Here is a 24,128-nt window from a genome sequence, read left to right on the forward strand (position 1 = left end):
CTGCTTGCTGCCTTCAGTGGCTGTGCTCTTCAGCAGAGGCCAGATTATGAAAAACTTCTCTGCTTTGGTAGCAGACACTCCTAGCAGGTGCTATGCAATTATTAGATGCCATATGCTTTTACAAATTATATTCAAGTGTATTTTGCAACTACCCTGTATTTTCAGACTGCTCTGAAATTTAAAAGATAATTATGCAGAGATGAGAACTGGCACAAAAGAGTTGCACCTAGATGTAAGCGGTTGGGCCAATGCTGATTGACCCATCTTACATGCACTGAGCTAAGTCTCCCTCACATCCTATAAAGACTACTAGGTCTTTGGACTGAATATCTATCTAGAGACTAGATATTCGGCCCAAGTGCAGCGGTCCTACAGTCCAACAACAAAACTTTCCACATGCCAATTTTATTACCAGGTAAAATTCCGTATAACAATCCAATGTGATGAAGGGTTAACTTCAGTACAAGCTAATTGCATTTGAGGGCATCTACATACATTATTTGTAAGCTTTATTTTTGGCATCTCAGAATGAATCTGTCAAGCTAATGATATTCTGAGAGGGTCTTAACATTGAGTGCTGTGGGAAGTACAGCACTGCTAACACCTGCAGCAGGTGGTAATGCTCCTGGTAAGTCAGTGCTGAACCACTGAGCATCAGAGTGCAGTCTTTCGGATAATACAAGCAGAGTCCAGCTCTTCTTAGCAGTCATTCAGGGGCCTGCAGCTCGCTTCACAGTGGGAGTTTTGGACTTTGCTTCATGGCCATGTTCCAACTCAGGCAATTGCATCTGAACCGAGTGTCCTCTGCTGCTTCTGTTGGTTGGGCACATAAGCGCCTCACTATTAAATGACACTAGTTCTCAAGTGAATGTGATACACACTGACATGTCTGATGACAACGCACAGCAACACGTATGTGCAGAAAGTACCAATTACCATTCTGCCCATAAACCTACTGGCAAGATTAAACTAGATAAGGCATGCCGTGTCAGTGGGAACAGCATGTAAGGACAACCCCGATGCAGCCGGATCTGCTAGACAAAACTTTCTGCATAAGAACAAAGCTGCCTGTACAAGACAGGAGAGAGGCAGAGGAGCCTGTCTGTCCATCCCACAATCAACAAGAAAGAAGGTGGCTTAAGCTAGGAGACAAAAAGCAATGCTATGTTTTAAGGCAAGCAGCATCCACCTCAAGTGGCTGAATTCAGATAGAAGACATGTCTTTCAGCAACGTGAAGGCCTGTGGGATGCAAATTTTTTTTTTCCCTTCTTTTTTGGGCAGAAAGAACATAAAACCCCCCATAAACACACTAAGTAGTACCAGGTTTCACAAAGTTTCAGATTGGTACATCAGTCACAATAGAAATCTCCTTTTCCCCCTGCCATTTCTTCCCCCTCCCCCATCTACGGTGGGCCACCAGTACTGCACTTGGAGACTGGAAGACAAATGGGCAGCTGCCTCTAGAGGCAATTGTGAGGAGACTAAAGATCAACTTGCAGCTGGCACTTCCACCCCCACCTCTCCTTAATACTTCAGTCCACTTGCTGCCAGACAAGGATCATGAGTCAGCTCCTAAACATATTCTCCTTGAAACAATAGCTATAGCTCTCTGCTGCAGCTATACTACTACTCTGGCTCCAAGGGACACGCCACAGTTATGAAAACAAAAGGACCGATTTTAACCTACAGCAGCCCAACATCAGAACTGAATGATATAATAAGCATGCACTAAAGAATACTATGCTAAACCCGTGAGATTAGCAAAGCTAATTTTGACATGTAACAGGCATGAAGTCAGTACTGTAATGAAAATCTGCAGCAGAAGCAAACAGAAGTGTTTTGGGGGCTACAGGGAAAGCAGATGGCTTTTGCATAAACCTTTTCAGCTACAACAGGGTGCAGTTTGATACCACATCATTGTACGCTACAGTACTAATTAGAGGGCAAAGGAGCCAATTTAGCCTTTAATAAATTAACTTTATCACAACCGTAGGAGCTGCTCTCTCAATTCTGAGTAGCCACCACTCACTGAAACTCCTGCGTTCACAAAGGTGGAACTCCAGCACTCACCTCTCAAGGACATTTCAAAGAAGGAAGAAGCTTCCTTTTGCAAGTACAATGTTTCCGCTTACCAGCTAATGACATCAATCTCAAACTTTAACTTTTTTGACCCAAGTTCTGTCAGACGATAAAGAATTCAAGAGGTAAGAAAACGCATTGGAGATTTCTCAGAACCAGATGTTAAGTGATGAACTGGTGGTGACTACGGAGCACTTAAAGAGCTGTGCACATAGTGAAGGTTAGACATGGGAGAGTGTACGCCCATGCAAAGCACCCTCAAGAAATATCAGCACCCAGAGCATGCCTTACCTGCAGACAGTGCACTGACATCCTCTGAAGAAATGTTGCTTAAAGAGCTACAGTGCAAGCTAACATGTTAGGAAACTTAAGAGAATGCTACGTTTACATTTTTATTTCTAGCTAAGAAATAGGCAAAACCAGTTGTCCTTTCTCACCTCACCATAATTTGTGTTTCTTACAGCTGAGTATTGCCAATTAATTTGAAGAAGTCTCTAACCCAAAACATCGACATGTCTTGAGCCACATCGCCCTAAAAAGCCGGAAGGCAAGTTGGAGACAGAAATAAAAGGCTAGAACACAACACGTTCAAAGAGACAAGACAATTAAAGAAAAGCCTGCTTCTCCTTCTGCAGGACCCTGACAGGTGTGTTTTGTGGGACTGCGCAACACAAATTAGAAGGTTCTACTGTTAATGCAGTGCATTGATTTTACCATCAACAGAAACTTGAATAATGTATACACTCTGTATAAAAAGATAGCAGACTATATACATATGTATCTTTTAAATTATTTTATTTTGTGTAAGCTAAAAGGAAATTTACACACTTAAATCTCAAAAGACCTTGGGCATGCACATTGACCTTTTTAGAGGTTCTTCTACATAGCTCTCTTTTTTCCATAGGAATTTCCCCAGACATTTACAACCCATAGTTTTTTACTGTATATACAGCCTAAAACCATAGCAATCTATGATTATGTCATTTTACACTGTGCAAAATCAAACAGGAATAGTGGTACAACAGAACATAAAAAATTTTAACAGGTAAATTTCATTGTAAGACATTCATATAGTTTTGGTCCTTCTTTTCCAAATCAAACTGATTAAAAGTAGACAACCTTCTAATGACCCCAAAAAATCAAGTGTTTAGACAGTGGTCCATAACTGGAACAATAAGTTACTGACAGTATACCTTTCAAAAGGCTATATAGTGACAGAGCCATACTATTGAAGTTTAAGAACATAAAAATTGATCAGCCAACCAATCAAACAGGGGGAGGGGACGGGGGAGAAGAAAAGGAAAAAACACACCTTAAGCTTGTTAAAACATTAAAGAAATTATTGGATTTTAAAGAAAAAACAATAACTGAAAACCCACAAAGGGACAATGTAACCTTTTGGTTTTTTCCCAGCAACATGTATTTTAATATATGCTGGAAAGAAAAAGATGCTCAATGCAATCGGAAAACCTTTAAGGGGGACTTCACAGATTGTGAAGATTGACGTTTTCGTTATATGTTTCTAGGATTTTTTTTTTTTTTAAAACTTTTTAAAGTTTTGTAAGAAGGACACCACCAGTGTATTTCACAAAGACATAAATGTATACACCCCAGCACAACAAAAAGAATAGATCTTCAAAAAGATTTACCCCCAATTATTTACATTTTTCTCTAATATAAATTTAGGACTCCAGTATGTAAATAAATATACATTACTATGTATACCTTTCTAGTGCTGCTTACCAACAAATCATCTGAACTTGATTTTTTTTTTTTAATTAAAGCAAGATTGCTTTTTATGACCCGCAAAGGGAAGGAAAAAAAAAAATCAATAGAAAACGTCCAATTCACATCACTTTAGTCTACCTTTTCTTGGCAGCTTGTTGAAGGTGTTAATGTGGCTGGGAACATCAACACCTTGGCATGCATGAAAGTTAAGTCAGGAAGGGTAGAAATCACCTTGGCAGCCTCTTCACTAAGATGTTCTTCCTTTTTAGGCTTCCTGTTGAGAAGAAAAGAACAAAGTGCATTAATCCAGTACCTGATATCCCTTGGATCACTGAAAGAGCCACTGATTGAAGCAATGTTCTGGCAGTTTGTCTCCCATTGACAGGCACTTCTGTAAGCTACCTGAAGGTAGTCTAATGTTATAATACCTACCTGCCTACCAATAAAATGTTAACACAGGAAGCCAGCAAAATATTCCTGAATATTGTTGCAATAAGGAAAAAAAAAAGATTTCCTATTCAGATGCTAATTTTTATATATTTTTCTTTTTTTTGGCAGGCTCCAGCATGCCATTCTGGGACTACTCACTTGAAGAAACAACTGTGCCAGTATTCTAGGGATAAGACAACAGGAGCATTAGTTCTAAACTACTTAAATCCAGTATAATCTTTCAAAATAAAATGGAAAAAAATCTTGAAAGGACATTAAGAAGTTCCTGACTTACTTCTTAATACTTTTAAAAGAAAAAGAAGGTACTTATGCGGTGTTTCTGACACAACCGTACACAGATTATACATCATACTGCTCTACATCGTGATCCACAAACCCTTCCCCCGCCGCCCCCCCCAGGGCTCAGCAGCAGCAAAAGGTGGCTCACAACTTGTAGCTACTTGCTTTGAAGCGCAGTAGTATGTATAGCCATAATGATACACACAGCAGTTTGGGAATCACTGGTGTTTACTTTGGCTTTTGCATTATTCACAAGAATTACTGAGCACAAATGAATAAAGAGGTCTGAATCCCATGTCGCTTGATTCTCACTATTATGCAAGAAACTCACATTTCCTAAGTAAAATGAAGACTGGCTCAGACTGCTACAGAAGACCCCCCTCCCCTGCCCAAACACACATACTTTACAGACGTCTGGCTTATCTTGAAGAATGCTACCTATTTCTAGGAAAAACCGAGTATCCCATCAAGTGTTATTCCAGTCCCAAAAAGGTACTTGCTGCACCCTGTAATGACATTAGAAATTCTAGCTAAATAAGCTCCCCCTTTGGGGCAAAAAGCTGAGTCAAAAGGCTTGAACCAAATAAACTGCCTTTCCCTAGAACACTTCAGAAATTTCCTTTCTGTATCTCGTCTTAGCTATAAACTTTAAACCGAGCCCATGAAGGCAATCACCACTCCGATCACCAAGCAGCATGTACTTATGTTTTCTTTTGTCAGCACCCATCAGGATTGTTTCCTGAACCGATCAGAGATCAGAGGAAAGCCAGGGGCTACGTGTTTGCTTCAGCAGCAGTCTCAGAATTTCTTAGCTAGGAGAAGAAAAAAAAGAGCTGGAGTCAAACCCATCCTTGACATCACTGATCATTGTGTTGACACTGAACTATCACTTTGTTTGCTACTTGAAATCTCCACTTGATGAAAGATCTCTAGATGAGGCAGCCTAGATACTAAATCTGACTTTCCTTCGCTAGAATAGCAATATTTTCTTTTCTCTGCTGCAGTGGAATTTCATGAGCCACTGGTTAGGCAGATTACCAAATTCTGGAGGATAAACAAAGCTGTGTGCTGGATTTATTGAAGAAGCAGAGCGCCAGTATGTGCCTCCTTCTCTAACAACTTCACAGTCAGCTCTGTTTGCACTCGAAGGACTATCTCTGAGCTGTTGAAATGTGGTTGTCACCCACCACTGTGTTATCAGTATCTGGTGCCACTATTAGTAATCACTTACCACAAGCCTCTTAAAGGTACAAACTCCCGGTGATCAAGGACTTACAGCTAACAAAGGAGTATTTGACAGAGGAAGCCAAAGGAAGAGGGCTGACTCAGAGATCTGCATTAAAAGGAGTTCCTGTGATTGTTAATCAGGCACCGAGAGGGAGCTCACACACTCCTTGCTATTTATATGCCTCTTCCTCCTCTGCTCAACTGTGGCATGCTAAGAAATGGCACTGCTAGGTCCCAGAGGCAGTGCTGCATTTTATTTGGTGATCATACGGGTGGACCTTTATCACAGGACGATGTTATTGCTCTTGCTGTACTAGCTGGTCTCTGCAACATCACTGCAGAACATGCACACCAGTGAGCACAGTCAGATGTGACTCTCACCCGGTTACTGAACGCTCCCCGCCTGGCTGGAGGCCCTCTGCAGTAATTTACCTACTTAATGTGCTCTGTAAAAAGTATCTGTAAAGAAGGACAAGCTAACACACAGCAAACGTTATTTGACTATGACCAAGTTACAGCTATAGATACAATGACTTGATAATGAGGCTCAAAATCTTTTTTAAAATAGTCTCAGAGGGATGAGACAGCCTAAAGTCTCCATTCCTCAATGGAGAGGGGCAGGTTCCTCCAGAAGACAATAAAACTGGACACTGCAAGTACCCTTTCTGGGTAAGAGTCAGCACCTTCGGTAGCACCAGGGCAAACCCTAAAGAATTACTCACTAACTCTCTAAACTTAAAAGACAAAGTAGCATCGTCACTGCAGACTGTTTTTACCCTTAAAACTTACTGAATTGCCTAATAACTGTGATGCCTTTTGATAGAGGCAAGAGAAAGAACCATGTCAGGTCTGTTAATTTCAGTCACCGCTTTTGCTGAAGATATTCCCACTGTCAAGAGATTCTTTTGCTAAACCCTGGTCTGTGGGGGGCCGTTGCAGAGCTTCTACTCATGCACTCTTAATTTCTAGCTACCGTGGCTTACAGAACAGACACCTAAGTGGATTGTCAGTGGCAGCTGTACCACCTCTGTTTGCCTTGGAACCAGAAATTTTGATTACTAAACCATTAAAGGACCCAGCCCTGGCTCAAAACAGGGTCCCTGCCTATTCAGGTATTAAAACTACCTTTTACAGAACACTTTGCCCCCATCCATCTCTTCTCTTGCACTAGGTTACAGTTCCTTCCAAGACAGAGGGGATGCACTTACTCAAGCAAATAATTGCAACTCCCTGTACCTGTTGGCACGAAGTTTCCTTTTCAAAGGCATGTTAACACTAAGCTGCAAGAAATTAGCCAGACTGACAGGCAGGAAAGTTGTTGGAAGAAAATGTAGCAAGAAATAGGGAATGCTTTGTCGATGCGTCACTGACACCTCGTTGTTCTGTTTTGCATTCCAACCCCTTCCTGCAGTGTTCAAGTCTTTCAGGACTTCAGTCATCTCTCATGTTTGCAAAGGGTTTTCTGGATAGCACCAGCAAGGCCAGGCTTTAATAGCAACAATGAGTTGATTAGAGAAATGCACTTTAAAAAAAAAAATCACTCTGTAATTAAGAGTTAGCCTGCTCCATCCAACACTGCCCACAGGGAGTATTTCCAGTTTAAATGACGGCTTTGGCCATTTCTTGGAAGGGTATCAGTCCTCTGCTTTCCTTCAAAAAGACAGCAGATAAACCTTTGATCTCTGCCAATTCTATGGAACTGGGCAAGGCTACAGAGTCTCTCTCAGTGGAATGCTGTACTGGATCCCTGACCTTCAACACTTACTGCTGCTGTCAAGGTTTCAGGCTCAAGCTGAGGGGGAAGTTCCCCCTCCTCTCCCAACACTTTCCTTCTGAGAAACTGACCTTCCAGCTTCAAGAGATTGGTTTGCAAGCAAAAGATGGGGCTGTTTCAGACAAAGACGACTCTTCACATGGCTTGCTACAGCTGAGCAATGGTATTTTCACTCTAAACTTCATCCTCAAAGATCCTGAATTCAGACAAGTTACAGACAGACATGGGATAGCCTTAGCACAACTAAAGTTGACACTGGCCACATCTTCCCTAATCAGTTATCACGAAGAGCTAATAGTCCATATTTCCAGGTTGGTGCATGAATGTCATCCTTGTTGAGCTGGCTGTACCCAGCCACTCTTATTTTAAAGTCTCCAGTTCACTAAGAAAGAATAAAAAAAAATTCAAAAGAAAAACAATTTTATTAGAAAAAGCTAACATACTGCAACATATTTGGCATACTGCTGAGATAAGACCTTCTCATATCTCTGAAGGTTTCTAGCTTGAAAAACAGACTGCTTTTCTTTTGGAGAGCATGAAATCAGAAAAGAAAAAACACTTGAAATTTTTAAAATTCAGAGTTGACAAAAACATACAAGATGTATTGAACAGTGAAAACAGCTGCTTTAAAATGGCTAATCCTCGCGTGTGTCTGAACTTAACTGCCAAGTCTGAGGTCCCCAGCCTCTTCCTACAGCCCGATATATTGCTACAGCACAGATCTAGAACCTCTTCTTATCAGTAAGCAATGCTCTCCAGAACGGGGGAGGAACTTTGACATCTGGATAAAGAGCTTTAACAGTGCAAGTAAGAGCTTTCAAGTGCACCGTGGAGGCATTGGAAAAAACCCAAACCCCTCATATCAAAAAAGAACAATACAGAAAAATGAAGGTCAACATTCATTTAAGCAAAGCAGACTTCCCTGTCCCTTTGTGAAGAAAAAGCAAGCTCAGACATCTTAGAGCAAGCAAGCAGGTACAAATCTATGAGTGGAGATAAAATAATTAATAAAGATACATTTGGAGTTTGTACGTCCTGCTGTGAATTTGTGGTTACTTTTAAATTAGACTTAGAATGTATTACAAAAATATTTCAACTGTAACTATGTTTTCTGATTAGTGAAAGTCAAACTTTCCCACTAGTGTATCTTCAGAAAGAGTATATGCACTCCATGGATAGAAAAATAGACAATCCAAAAGCCGAGAACACAAAAATCAGCACCGAAGCGTGGAGTTCCCTCTACTGGTTCTCCCTTGAAACTTCATGGCTTGTTGATCTTTTTTATTCAGTGTTCACTTTGAACATTTTCACTGCAGGAAAACTAGCAAGATAATTTTCTCAATGAAAGAACATGTTTTAAAAGAGCTCTTGAAAATTATAGTTTTAGTCATTTTAAGAAAGCCAGCTATCTCCCACCATTACAAATCACTACGTTTGCCACAGTTCTTCAACCGTGCCTCCTCTTTAAGTGCTATGCTGCATGGAAACGCATCTATTTAGTTTTGGAGTGCTGAATAAACCCTAAAGCTCACTTACAAGTGAGGATATGTTACTATCTATTAGTTGCAAAGCAACTAATACTTGTTGCATGTCAAGGCATGCACTTCCTCAACAATAGAAACGTTTTACTAGGTAAGAATCACTCAGCAATTCTTTTAATGGGCACAGACATTAATTACATGTTAAGACAGTCCAGGATCCTACTGCTAAGATACACATTCAAAAAATAAACCCAAAGAATACAAGCTTATAAATGGAGAGACTATTCTGTACCCATTCAACAGGCCGGACTTCAAGGAAGACATTTGACACCTAAAGCCTTTATATAGACTCTACCTATAAAAAAAGTACAGAAGAACTTCACATGAGATCCATGAAGCAGAAAAGACATCCTAAGCCAACTACATGCTTGTTTCTTAACTTGCATCACCAAAACGAATCTGATGTTTGGTGCTAGAAATATATGGGAATGGACAAATATTGCCATAATTATTAGTCAGTTTTATCATTTTACTTGTGGAACATTCCGTATCTATAAATTACACTGAGGATTGAGGAGAGTCTTCTGTCAAAGCCCTAGGACACTGAACTGTGTGGTCAAGTTTACCCTTCCATTCTTAGGAATCAGTTCTGTTTTTCAGAAAGTCGCTTCCTCCAGTTCAGACTTTGGCTCTAGCTTTTCAACTTACGTCCTGGTGATCTTTTTCTTTCAGCTCATGAACTGTTTCCCATCTTATTTTAGAGTTCTATGATAATTTGAAATATGAACTATGGTACTATGAATTTTATATTTAAATTTAATTATTAAATTTAAGCCTTTTGATCACTCAAGAACTTCTGACCTAGAATAGCACATACATTCACTCCTCACATTTCATGCCACCCTTAGAAAAAGAAGAAAAAAGTGCAACAAAGAGCATTTACCTTGTGGACGTGCTTGCCTTCTCCACTGTGGACATGAGTCTTGCAAACGCATCAGTCACTCTGTTGCTTGCATTGGAAGTTTCCAGTTTTGAGGTTGTCAATTCATACAACTCAGGATCCACACCTTATAGTATAAAACGATAATCAGTGATGGCTGGAGGCAAGTATAGCCATAATTAGCCACAGACCAACTTGCTAGAGACTGTTTTCTGTAAACATCTGAATCATTTATAATTTCAAGATACATGAAAAGAACATGACAGAACACGTCTGCGTTTCTGAAACACTGTCCTCTCTCCCCACCCTTTTCCAGTACCTTTTATAGTTGTATTACAAAACACACACACATTGGATCAAGTCTGGCATACAAGGTCTCAGTCTAAGAGTAAACAAAATAAATTTGATTTACCTTTTAGAGTGAAACACCTGTAAAAATGTCAGCTGTGTTAAAATGGATTGTTTCAATTACTTCAACTCAACTGTTTGTATTAAAAGAACGCTGTATGTTAACAGGGACCAACTCTTTAACGAGAGATTATACACAACACTGGCATGCATTAGAGTGCATTTAGTATCTTGCTTTTCACAAAGGGTTGTGTTAAAAATTTAAGTGAAGAAAAGGAGCTTTTATGATACAAGTAGAATGGCATTAAAAAAAGTTACATACTAATATGTACAATGCCACCAAAACTTTTAGTCTCTGCTCCCTTTTCATCTTTCAAGTATTTATAAAGCATCAAGTATCTGGATGTTTCAGCCTTGATTTCCTAGTTTCAGATATCTTAAGTCAGATGCTAAATTTTGACATCACATATGTCCAATCCAGCTGCAAATGGATTTCAAATTTTATCAGCAGAGGTCACTCTGAAAACAGTGTGAACAATGGAAACATGCATTAAAAAAACCCAAAACCTATGTATGGGTGAAATTCTACCTGTTTAATATCAAGCATCACATCTCAGTAGGAAGTAGCTCTAGAATTTCCAGATATTAAGTATGTTTTCTTTAAAAAAGTCTCTAGGAATTAGAACCATCAAGATAAATCAAGAGGAAAGACTGTTACAACACATTTTGTTGCTCAGAAGCATTTTAAATCGGCGATATTCCTCTAGTTACAGTTTCAGCTATTTTATGCTTCATGGGTTTAAATGAAGTATGCATACGCACCATCCACAATTACAAATATTTTTCAAAAACAGCACAGAATTTTTGTACAAAAGCATTGTTTTACAGACACCTGCATTCTAAACAAGTGTAACACTAGTGCCAGCTGGTTTGGACAACACAGAAGCGTTTCATACTACTGCAGAGCAAACGCTGCAAATACTTGGACACGATGGTCCCACGTAACCACCTAATATAAAAACAGCATTTATAAACTGATGTGCTGATGATTTTACCCAGTTTACTTGCCTGGATCAAGACACTTTTAGAAGTACTCCTGAAATACCGAAAGATTACTAAATAAAAAAAATGCCTGTGTCTATTGTCCTGCCTTTTCCGCCCAGTTAATTGCAGTACTACATGCGCAAACAAATGAAGTTAATAATCCTCATGCCCACTTTGCATGAACTCTCCTCAAGCAGTGCCTTGACCATTCATCATTTGTGCACAAGTTAAGTACCCTTTCATTGTCAGGAAACTAAGCTGACCAAAAAGTAAAACTAAGAAAATCATCTGGTTAAGCTGCAGGAGCCGGGGGGGAAAGATTTGCTCCATTTAATATGAGTTGATTAGAAATTAATCAGTTCTCCTTTCAACCTACATTTTTTTAAGTCTGGATTTTCAAAGTTAATTTAATCCAGTTTCATGCAAAACATCAAAATATGTACTGTCCTGAGACCAGTATACCAAGACTTTAAGTATTGTCAGATGTTTACAGAACTTGGAAATAGGAAAAAGCCCAGCTATTCCATAAAACATCCACTTTCAAACAGGGAGAGGAAGACTTGAAGAAATACACTTTGACTTGCAGAAGCCTGTGAAATCCCATTAAGGTACAAATTGTAAAACTAATTGAAACAAGGAGTCCTTTGACATGCAACTCTGCAACAAATGTTATATGCAACCTTATAAGTTACATCATTTAGATATCCACATTTACGGTCCTGAATTCATTTTCATTGTAGTGCGATGTCACTGCTCAATTTACTGTTCTTTAGGCACCTATTACTCAGCTACATTTATGTTAAACTATCAACATGAAAAATAAAACAATACACTAAATCTATGGGAACATACTAGAAATTAGTAACTCCCTGTTCATGACGTAGAATACAAATTTTAATAAAAAGTGATTTTGGCTACTGATGAAATCGGACTGAGAAGAATACAGCATAGATCTATAGTAAGTAAAATTAAAGTCTTCAGAGAAAGAACAAACTTCTGATAAAAGTTTCTTCTTTAAGCCAAAAGATCTAACAATTTGTCTTTCAATTATTTTAGTTAAGAGTTGCATCTTCTCCATTTTATTCAAATGATTAGAGAATATTTAAGGAAAGCACTGCAAAACCTTAATGAGATATTGAAGGAAAGTTAAGCCAACCAAACCCCACACGAAGCTCCTAAACACACACACAAACACACGAGCTGCAAGCCAACAAACAAATGACTTTCCCAGAAACAAGTCAGGAGGAAAGAAAAACCAAAACCAAAACACCAGAAGTAGGCACCATAGGGCATACCAGGGAAGGTGATAATACCTGTAACTTGATGGAACAACAACAACAACATAAAAAAAATGCAGTAAAAGGCTAACAGAGCATCCCTCCAGTAATCACTTCAAGTATGCACACCATCAGGACACAAGAACGTACCCGACTGCCTGAGCAGTACACGTACTGGGTACCGATGACTTATGTTGATAGACTTGCACACACTTACAAAAGAATCTGTAAGACTCAAGCATCTTGAATTTGCTACCTATCACTTCCATGACACATCTGCCATCTTTCATCTGATAATGACATTTCTCAAAGGTGGAATAGAGAGACATTTGGAATGCGATGCCATAAAATTGCCTTCAATGATCAGCTTTCAAAACCAAAAAAGCAGGTTTTAAAAAAACAAAAAATATGATAATAATTATAGGCTCTTATTTGAAAAGTGGGAAAACGCCAAGTCTCTTAAAACTTGGGTTTTTAAAATTAAAATCACTAAGTGGAAAAAAAGCCTTCCTATGAAGAAAGTGATTAACATGGCTTCAGGCATTGTCTTGAAAGAGTATTTGCCTTATCTTCTTAACCTATGCACTGGGATAAATCCCCAAAATGTTCCCTTAAATTCCTGCAGAAATTTATTCAAAGTGTAGGTTTTCACAAGCTCACACAAAATACTCAGAGCATGTCAAAACCATGCAATAAATGAATTCAGTTACTTTCACGTATTATTCAATGGAGACAGTGGTGTTTTCGTCTCCTTTTAAGGGAGTAAGTTGCAGATAAAGTGCTTTGGTTTTATAATTAACATTCATGAACTTCTGATGTCCCACAAACATGCAACTATCCTTGTTTTCCATTATAAATGTTGTTAAAACACTTTTTTCACTTTATCATTAATATTACTAGTTCACACAAAGAAAAAAATTACAACCTCCTGGTAGCAGCAAACACCAGCGGGGTTGTGATATGTTAAGCCCCGTAACTTTATATTCACACTTATCTTCCAAATAACATCATAACCCTATAATTTGGAGACACTCATTCAAAAGAGAGAACAAGCCTCATTTTTTGGGAATTGTCACATCTATAGCATTTTTCAATTTTTCTCAAGTGCTTAGAAAAGTTAACTTTCAAAATTTCTCATTTGAAACAAGTGTTTTAACATCTTATTTGCAAGAGCATAAGAGCCATTCATTCCTTCAGCATGTGACAAATACAGAGCTGACAGTACCTTTTAAATACTTCGCACTCGATACAAAACATCAGAAAACAGAACACAGATTAAAGGAGAAAGGCAGTAGAAAGACATTTTAGAGAAACGCAATGTAAAATTTCTCCTTGTTTATAGGAAAGTCAAGTGATGTGCTCATGCTTTTAGCAAGTCGTTACAGTATTACGTTTGTGGTTTTAACACTCTGCTGACCTGGGATTGTGGTGGTGCTGCTAGAGCTACTGTCATCCACGGGCCCAAAGAAATCAAGGTTCAGAAGAGTGGAACCTCCACTAGCTTGAAATTCAGTGACCGTGTTGGTAGGCAGCCATATAGAAGGTAAGCCAAGGGAGGGGTTTATGTGTAAAAAGGGGTAAGACACACACTTGAACATGCAAGTTATAATTAGTACTCAGTACGCAATTTAAAAATCGACATGAAAACAATGCTTACAGTATTAGTTTGTACCTTCTAAAATGATAACAACTTAATTCAGTGCACATTTCCTCATGTACAATGCAGCAAGGAAATCAACACTAGTAACTTTAAAATAGAAATATTTATTTCAATCTAAAAATGAAAGAGAACCAGCACGACCCAAAGAGAAAGATGTGATCAGTTAAAGGGAAACAATATATACGTCAATTGACAGTTAGAATATAGTGAGCTTTTTCTCCCCTCACTGAAATTGAAAGCCATTCTTTCATCAGGAAGACTTAGCAGATCCCCAAATAGCAAAGAACAAAAAAAAAAAACTTTAAAGTTTTATTTAGCAGCTTTAAGCTATTAATTATCATTATCTTAAAGCAGTGTGAACACAGGGTAACAAATGCCACTCTTATATCCAGTTCCTCACTGGTAAATTATACTGTTCCCCTTTAGTACTAAAACAGAAATCAAACCAAGATACATTTTAAAGAAGTTGTTTGTTAAAAAGAAAGCATGATGATTGACTGAAGTAATAAGACACCAGACAACAGCAGAAGGGTCCATCCAGGCTTTCCTTCAGCACCATGATACTGCTATCCAAACTCTTAACATCCCACATGTTCTGAAACAACACCGTGAGGCAACACCAGTGCAGTAAGAGATGCTGTTTATTTTAGCCTGCTTTTGAACAACTTATGTGTAATGAATTAATTGCTGTTAGCAGGCTCCTCATAAAGGTATCTGTTTCTTTACAGGTTTCTAGTCTGTCAATCAAACAAGTTTCCAAAACTTGTTTTATTTACTTTGCATGCACTTACATTTCTGAGACTGGAGGCGGTGGCACAACTCACTTTGCTATTAAAATAGACATAGGTGAAGGGTCTTTTATGTGATAACTATATACATTTACAGATACAAATAAGTTCGTAGCTACCTCTAATATATTAGTTATAATTAGCTCTTGAGTGTAAGCAAAAGTGATAACAGATGAAGTCACATTTTTGAAATATAAAATTATCTGTAAATCTGAAAACTTTCAGCTCAAGAAGTGTATCTTTTGCAAACAGTTTGTGGTTAAAATATTGTGCTTTGAAGTAGCCACTATACACAAGTTTGTCATTCAAAGGATGTCTAAAGAGATAGTTCATTGGTGAAAAATACTTATAAGTAGTAAAACTTGTCAATCTAAAATGCTCATTTGTTCAGAGTTTCATTATAATCTGCAGTTATATATATAATGAAGTGTTAATATTGCCATTTTGTCATTAGCATATGGCAGGAATCTAAAATAATACTTAACTTAGTGTTTTTCAGACTACATAATACTTCACGTAGGGGCACAGTTAATCAGAAAGAAAGCCTGAATTTCCAAAGTTAGGAGTAAGAAATAAGTATTGTATATATTTTTATATATATGTGTGTGTGTATATTTAAAAAAAAATAATCAGCAGATAGATGTTTGTCTGAACTTTGTAGCTTTCTTATCTCTAGCTCTGGTGCTAGAGGCTCTACGGAGAGACGTACCATCTAAAGGGTTAGTAAGGCCACTGCTACTCCAGTCAAACTGGACAGGTGGTAGAGATTCCTAGAGTTGAAAAGTCAGAAATCAGATTTTATAGTCAGTTCAGGTTACAACAATGCAAAGCAGTTCAAACAACAGATTCTTTAGCGTCTAAATACTAAAAAGACAACTAAATGAGCAAGCCCCAACTTTTGGGAGGTCCGTATTTTCATAATACGCACTAAAGATTCAAAGTAGATTTGTTCTACCACAGGAAGTCTCATTAAATTCTGAACAGTACAGATTAACTTCTAACTGAAACAGGATTTGCAAATTAACTAAAACATATGAATTGGATAAAAAGACCTTAAGGCACAGTTGAAAGTTAAACTACTATTACTTTCATGGAAGACAAGGCATTTTGCATAAAAAGTTATGTATACACAATTATAGGGCAAATTTAGAATACGGTTATTAGCAAAAGCTGTTTGTACATCCATGCTTAGTCCTAGTTATATATAAAATCAGTTATTTACCATTAAATAGCCCACGAGTCTTTTGGGTTTTTTTTTGCTTTGAAGAGACATAATCCCTACATGTGAGGGACAATCAACACCCTCCCCACTCCACCCCCTTAAAAAAAAAAAATCCGGTGACTTATTATCCTTTAAGGATTAACTCATTCCAATATATAAACAAACCATTGGTAACAATGCTTGAACAAGAGGAGCATGGCAACATTGACTCCTGGGAGCCCATCCTTGCCTTTTCATTTCCTCTTTTGTTAAGTCTTTTGCGCACACACACAGGTAAATCAAGCAAGCAGCAGGGACCATGCTTTACAGGGAAAGTGTGTTCAGGTGCAGTGTAACTTGTAAGTGCTGTCCTCCTGTATTCTCAGGACACAAACTGATGGGGCAGTATCAGAAACGTCTGAAATAAGTTGATCTTTCTAATTCTGTGCATTACATTTCTGCTCTCTCCCCAGTGAAGTCAACTGTCAAGAAGTACTGGGAAAGGATGTGCCTTCAACTTCTAACAGAACAATCACACTTATGGAAGAAAAGCAATGGAAGTTCTCTGCAGCATTATTCAGAACACATCACTAGTTGTCAAACTAGTTGTCAAGCTTCCAGTGGCTGACATATACCTTCTCTTTGCTTTTGTAGAAAGTCAGGCTTTAATTATTATTTTTTTTTTCTTACTTTTAAAACTTTCAACTATTCAACACTGAAAAAATGTGCAGATTCATGAATCAAGACTGTAGCAACCCAAGCTAGCTTTGTACAATTAAGCTAACTGTAAGAGGCTTTTGCTAGGTGACAGATGTTTACAGAAAGAAAAATGAAGGGAGCTGGAGATTTCTGTATTTACTTACAGTAAAAGCCTGGCCTAGAAAAATCTTTCCTACCTAAAGACTTGGAAATATTTCCAGTACTGAGCACAACTAGAACAGTATTCACTCCATGGAGCTTAAGGAGCTGATGCTACATTTTTTTACTTTGCTTTGGTAATGAAATTACTGGCATTGAAATTATTTGCATGGAAACATAATGTTAGCAGTGTGGAAGCTACACCTGATGAAATAATGATCACTATCATCAGTAGCTTGTTTAAAGTTTGTCACACCTAAAATATATTAAAAGGGGTTTGTACAAAAAAAAAAAAAAAGAAAAAAAAAGGAGGTATGACAATTTAGTGGCTTTCTGCCCTGAGGAAAATGAACTCAAATTGAAACAAGGTAGCTTCCTACCAACCCTCACTTACTGAGGAAAACACCCACTACATTTTGCGTCAAAAGACCCAGTCAGGACTCGTGAGTGTCACAGAATTGCATGGAAAAGGTGGTACCAATGGCTGGCAAGCTTTTCCCTTTAATGATGACTTGATTCTCAAATTTGCCAAGAAGAGGACAAAGGATGTGATGAATTCTTCCTAAAATGGGGGAGGGGGGAGGAATTTGACTCCAAATCAGTAAGAGTATACTAAGTATACTAGTCTGCTCTGTGGGATGAGGCCATCCTGCTGACTTCAACCACTTGCAGAAGAGGGTGGCGGCAAGTAACGCAGACCCCATCTATACAGGATGCTGGCAAGCCCCGGTCTATACAATAGCAAAAAAAGTGAAAGGAGAGGGCAGAGGCAAAAGCCAACTAAACAGAAAGGGAAAATTTTCTGTTTCTAGTGTCCTCGGCTCTAAGAAAACTAACCATACTGGGACACCTGAACACAGCATTGAAATCTCAGACAACAGGAACATGCCCTGCAAAGGGGAATATAATGTTTTGTCTTTCAGAGATTGCAAGGTTGCTAGACTACTGCATTTACAACCAGTATTTTAATAACATGCTTTAAGGAAAAGCACCCAATCTAGAAGGATATTGAGAATCAGGGCAAACTGCTCTCACTCCTCCCTTCATCTTAGATTACAGAACATGAAAAAGTATACTCAGCTGTCAGAGTACTACTCTGAATGTTAAGGAAGTGAAAAAGAGGAAACTAAAATACCTGCTGGTTTTACTGCACTGTATTTCACTTTGATAAAACTGAGAGATGTTTTCACACAGTAATTTTAGAATGGTATTATGTAAGAGCTTTTATAATCCAAAGGAGTAAAATGTAAATGTTTGTCTCTGTGCCAATAATTACCCAAGGAAAATTAAACAAAGAAAAAAAGGAAGTATTTTTCTGTCTTAAAGCTGGGGGGAAAAAAAATAGATGGGCTTGTAACACAAATATAATATCAATATTTAGATAGATCCCACAAATAAGCATCATTAACATTTCATAAAAAGGTTTACAAGGAAATAATTCATACATATAATTGTGTGTATTCATGGGCAAAATTACAACAGTACTGAAAATTATTTTCCTCAGACACCACCTTTAAGCAACTGTCATATCTGATACAATAGCAAGTTCTGTAATATCTCTTACCTGCAAATCTTTCTCTCTCATTCTGTCAACAAAGCTACATATACTCTTGGATCTTTCTTGTATGTATAACTGGAGGGCAGTTCCATGATGAAGCCTTTGGCTGGTGGCCAATAATACGGTAGTTTGCATCTGTCATTGTTAGAAGTCCTGATGGTCCCTTATGTAATTAAAAGTGTTTTTAAAGACTGTCACCCCATGGGGTTTAATTACGGTTCAGTCCCTAATAGCCAGCAAGTTTAAGATACATACTTTATTATAAACTGATCTCTAATTCAGTGGCTTACATGCATGCAGATGTGCTGTAATAGGCACCCGCAGAAAAGAATTGCTGGTAATTTTCTTCTAGAAAGGTCTGGGTCACTGTAGATTTCTATTCCAGTATAAAACTTACTAAGCAAAACTAGGCATGTAAGAAATCCCAAAGTTATCCTGTACGCTGCGACAAAGCTACCACTAGGCCCTACCAAAGAAACATAGTCCCAAATAGAGAGAAGAGGATGCTCTGAAGCAATACCAAAACAGCAGAAATATCTAGAGAAATTTTTGCAAAAAAAGCCAGAGAGAAGGAGGTAAATAAAAATTATGGTAGCCAGAGAACAGTATCAAATCAGGAAAAAGCAGTCAACATTAAGTCTAGACAGCAACCTTTTTAAAAAGCCCTGGAATATATTTTAATCACACTGCCTGAAGACCTGGCCATGGTGTAGAAGCCCACTATAGCAGATGCTGTAAAACAGAAGAGAAGGGTACCTATCTCAGGTTTCACAATCAAAGGTTGCCTATTTGAGCAGGCATTCTCTCTTACACCTGATGTGCCTTGATAGAGCCTTTTACTTCAGACCTGCGAAGTCTTTGAGACACCACGCTTAGATAAAGGCAATGGTAATCAGGGGATTATTTCATATTCTGTTTACTGTCTTACAGTTACGAGCACAGATGAACAGAGAAATAACCCCCCAATTGTCAAGATAAACAACAGATCAAAGAAGAATTTAGATGCTACCTTCAACTATAAAACAGAACGAGTCTACAAAAGTCATCTTTATACAATAAACTAATGTGATAGATCTGTCAGCAACTAAACTTGCTTGAGAGGAGAAATCATCATTTCGAAAACCTCGTCCTTATAGCTTAAATGGCTCAGATGGAAATTTGTCCACTCTATTTCCAGTCTAACCAACCCAGTGAGAGCCTCTGCAGGGAAGGAGGCCAAAACAGAGTTTATATAATAACTAAGAAAAATTATTTCAGCTCATTTGCTGCTTTTTTCCCCTCATTCTTTTGGTTTCTAATGCTATTTTAAATCTCTGCATGTTTCCCTCTGTTCGCCTACAACTAAAAAACTGAGGAGGCATTTCTGTGTTTTTAAAAGTGTTCTTTCCACTCCTACTTTTGCATGATCACAGTCTTTGTTCCAAAATCTTATTTCCCCAGCAGGAAGTCATACATGCACATGCACAGACACTGATCTGTATACAAGTCCCATAAAAGCCAGGCTTTCAACAAAGGAGAACTCTTCTTTCCTTAAGTAAAGCATAGGAATCTATTAACCAGAGCCTCTCTTTTCAAGAAGAAAGCCAATATGCTGAAGTTTCTGAAGTCATACATGCACATGCACAGACACTGATCTGTATACAAGTCCCATAAAAGCCAGGCTTTCAACAAAGGAGAACTCTTCTTTCCTTAAGTAAAGCATAGGAATCTATTAACCAGAGCCTCTCTTTTCAAGAAGAAAGCCAATATGCTGAAGTTTCTGAATATAAGAATGACCAATCATCATTGCCATCTGAAAATGGAGGAATTCAGAAGTTTTACCCAGTTAATATGTAATTACTTAGTTAAGCTTAAAGACACCTAAGTTGTTGTCCCTAAATTACCTGCGTTTAGAATAAGAAGTTTCAGGGTCCACTAAAATTGCCTATAATATTTCCACTGCATGTTTGTCAATGTTTATAGCAGAGTTCCTAATAAAATGTTTACCAAAGTTTGGGCACATCATCTTAATACCACTACAATCTGGAATATTCCTAAGAGGCAGTCTGCACCATGTGAAGTGAAGCTGGATTTTCCCAAAAGCAAACAGAAGCCACCAAACATTAACGGAAGATGAGGCCAAGAAAGAAACACGGTCTCTGAGGTGGAGAATTGATCGTTCATGCCCTGAAACTTTCTGAATGTCACTTAACTGTGGCCTCTTAGCATTCTTAACGGTTAGAGCTCTAACTCATCTGTTCCCCAAAAGCTTATTTTAGTATTTGTCTTTTTGGAAAAAAATAACCTAAGGCCAGCAGTATAGACAGATAGCATTAGAAGCCTCTCGTACGTATTCATGGACCACAACTATTGAACTGACATGGCCTTGTCAGAACAAGCTATGAGACAGGATCATCAAACTGTGACAAGTGATGGGAAATTCTGCTGCAGGAGTACCCAAAAGTACAAATTCATAATTAGAGAAAAAAAGATACTGCGATAAGTAGAGGTTCTTATTTTTAGCACTCAGCACTACAACTGCCAAGCAACTAAGAAAATGGCACTCGTCAGTGATGCTGCTACTTCAGGCTCTTGCAGCTTTCTACACTGTGTTTAGTGTATGGTTTAATCTATGCTTTCCCCTCTGTAAAAAAAGAGGAACTTTGAACACTGCAGAAAGCCAGTGAAATATTCCTACTTTGTTCATATATAGAAATCACACAACTGATTTCTTCAGCTCAGACCGGTTGCAATAATCATTACTGTTACCTTTTCTAATACCCAGTTAAGCTGCTCAGTTCCGCTATAGTATTTGTGAGAAGCAGCGTAGGAAGCGTCACCAAACATGTATATTACTATATAAAACGACCTCAGTTCTGAGCCCACTGACATACTGCTATTCCACAATGAAAAAAAATTTCTCCTCTGGTACAAGCATGTCACAGTTAGAGCTCTGCACTATGGCAGAGCAAAGAGTGCAAGGAAATCACTATACTCAGAAGTACCTAGTGTTAAGGTTAGGTGCAGCACAGGCATAATTCATTTTGGAATGCCTTCAATCAGAAGTCACAAGCATAGCAGGTAGCTAAAGATGCTGGGCAGATTAAACAAGACCTGCCCTAAGGAGGGACACAGCTGACACTGAATATGTGCCGAGTACCACTGTAGTGACACTGAAAATGAAATGTCTCTGCATATCCCATTAGCCAGTTGCCAGCCACACACATTGCAACATGCACGGCATTTAAGTGGTTTTCTAATATCATAATATCAAAACAACAACAAAACAGAATTCATGGAATTCAAAAGCTCACTCCTAAACTCCTCTGAACTCATTTTGTATCAGACTCCTACAATAAGCTTCAGAGAAAGCAAAGATGAAAGACATTAGCCAGAGGAAGGACAACTGTTAAGTTACATCTAAAATTTGTGGAAGTAACCGTCCACTGCCTTTTGGAGCAGCTTGTTGTATAGCAGTAAATATCCATCAGGACTCTTAAATGCTGGCCACCAACTGCCACAGTCTTATCATAGGGACTCCCTTCCAGTCAACACACAAAAAGTAGATCCAAGAGCAGGACTTCAATCTGACACAAGGAACACCTGCCCTTTACATACAGGTCTCTTTGAACACACCATCTAGAGATGTTAAATACGAAGGAAGAGGCAAAGCATCCCATTGTTTCCTCTCATTCTCTCTTTTCCTCTCCTCCCCCTTCTCTCTCTATTTTTTACCTGGAACTGATCAGATGTACATGTGTTCATCTCTGGTGATACAGGAGGTGTCTGTCCTATTGAAGCTATTTTTTCTGCTGCAGATATTGGTTTCAAAGGTTCCTTGGTAGGCTCTAACATACCCTAATTAAATAAAGAAATAAATTTAAGGAAAAAATAAGTCACACGCACACACAGACACACATATATATATATTCCAAGAACTGCAGATGCAAAAAAAAAAAAAGAAAACACACTACTAGGTAGTACTACCCTCAACTAAGGACTTGGGAGTAACCATACATCTCTGGGACACTTTCAGTGAGGGGGACAGAAGGAGATGGGGCAGGGGAGAGAATCACCCTGGTTCCTTAGGCCTAAGAAACATTTTAGAGCCAGTAACAGAAACCCAAGTGCTTAGCTGGAGCTTGCTTCCAACTTTCAATAATGTAACTTAAGCTAGAGGAAACAGCTACTTGATAAGGTGACATCATCTCCTCCCAATTGTGTGTAGACTATTCCAGTAATATCAAAGGGCCCATCATGAAGGTACAAGTGCATTCATTCAATTTCAACAATTAAGTAATTCAGAGGAAACAAGTTGAATTACCAGTTTGCAGAATGATACCAAGAACAGTAATTACTGACATAGAAATAAATGCATTAAAAAGCATTAAGAAAATAATTAAAACCACATTTTTAATTTTAAACAAAGTGTTCAAAGCTAAACTGTACTATGAAAAAATGTCTGAAATCTCTGGTGTTCCTGAATAAAATTCAGAAAGAGATCTACAGAAAGACCAAAGTTTGCACTGAGACATGCAAACCACCTCAGAACAATGAGGTGTGAGAAAAGAAACCCCCAAATAAAACCACTGGATTTGCAACCAGTGTATTTTAAAATAATTGCAGGAAGTCAGCCACCAAGATCAGCTGTCCCACAAATGCTTCTACTCCATGTTAGGGGAGCTTAGAATTTAACCACCAGTTAAATAAATTCTTTTGGACAGCGGAGAAACACATGAAGCAGTGTGGCAACGGAAAGCCGCAAGCCACTTTCCCCCTACCATCATCTCTATCCAGCTTATTGCATGCACAAGTATATAAAAAATTTAGGAGATAATTAATCAGGAACAACAATCTGTTGCAAAAAAGTAACTGCACATGTTGTGTACAAGCACAGTCTTGCTCACAAACATGTTACAGGAAGAAAATAGCAATTGCTATGAGATGTTTTATCTCTCTGTATCAGAATACCATGCTTACATTCAAAGAAGTGCATGAGCTGACCTTGATGCATCAGAAAACAACGGCTCTAGAAACTGACAGTAGAAGTCACTCTACAAAATTAACCTACAGATTAAATTGGCTTAACATATACCAAAGAAAAATGTAATCCTTTTATATTCAATGTGTGAATGACCATATAAAAGTGTATGTGTGTTTGTATGCGTATATATACACATAGGTTTCCAGAAAAAGACAGGTAGCCTGGGAGGAATACAGAGAAATTGTCCAAGCAGCCAGGGATCAGGTTAGGAAAGCTAAAGCCCTGATAGAATTAAATCTGGCCAGGGACATCAAGGGCAACACAAAAAGATTCTATAGGTACATCGGGGATAAAAGGAAGATGAGGGAAAATGTGGGCCCTCTCCAGAATGAAACAGGAGACCTGATTACCCGGGACATGGAGAAGGTGGAGGTACTCAATGACTTTTTTGCCTCGGTCTTCACCAGCAAGT

At 38.4% G+C, this 24,128-nt stretch overlaps 1 protein-coding gene across 1 annotated transcript in view; it reads right to left on the reverse strand.

Moving 5' to 3' along the window:
• Window positions 1-2,858: 2,858 nt before the first annotated feature.
• The window catches only part of AFTPH (aftiphilin), a 37,939-nt gene continuing 16,669 nt past the window's right edge, over window positions 2,859-24,128 (reverse strand). Inside the window, 5 exon segments of the mRNA XM_009325019.1 lie at window positions 2,859-4,082; window positions 9,963-10,086; window positions 14,046-14,129; window positions 15,786-15,846; window positions 22,408-22,530. Of these exon segments, the coding sequence (XP_009323294.1) occupies window positions 3,938-4,082; window positions 9,963-10,086; window positions 14,046-14,129; window positions 15,786-15,846; window positions 22,408-22,530 (537 nt within the window). The 3' untranslated portion in view covers window positions 2,859-3,937.

Source organism: Pygoscelis adeliae, unplaced genomic scaffold (assembly GCF_000699105.1).
Source record: "Pygoscelis adeliae isolate BGI_AS28 unplaced genomic scaffold, ASM69910v1 Scaffold46, whole genome shotgun sequence".
Classification (NCBI taxonomy): Eukaryota; Metazoa; Chordata; class Aves; order Sphenisciformes; family Spheniscidae; genus Pygoscelis; species Pygoscelis adeliae.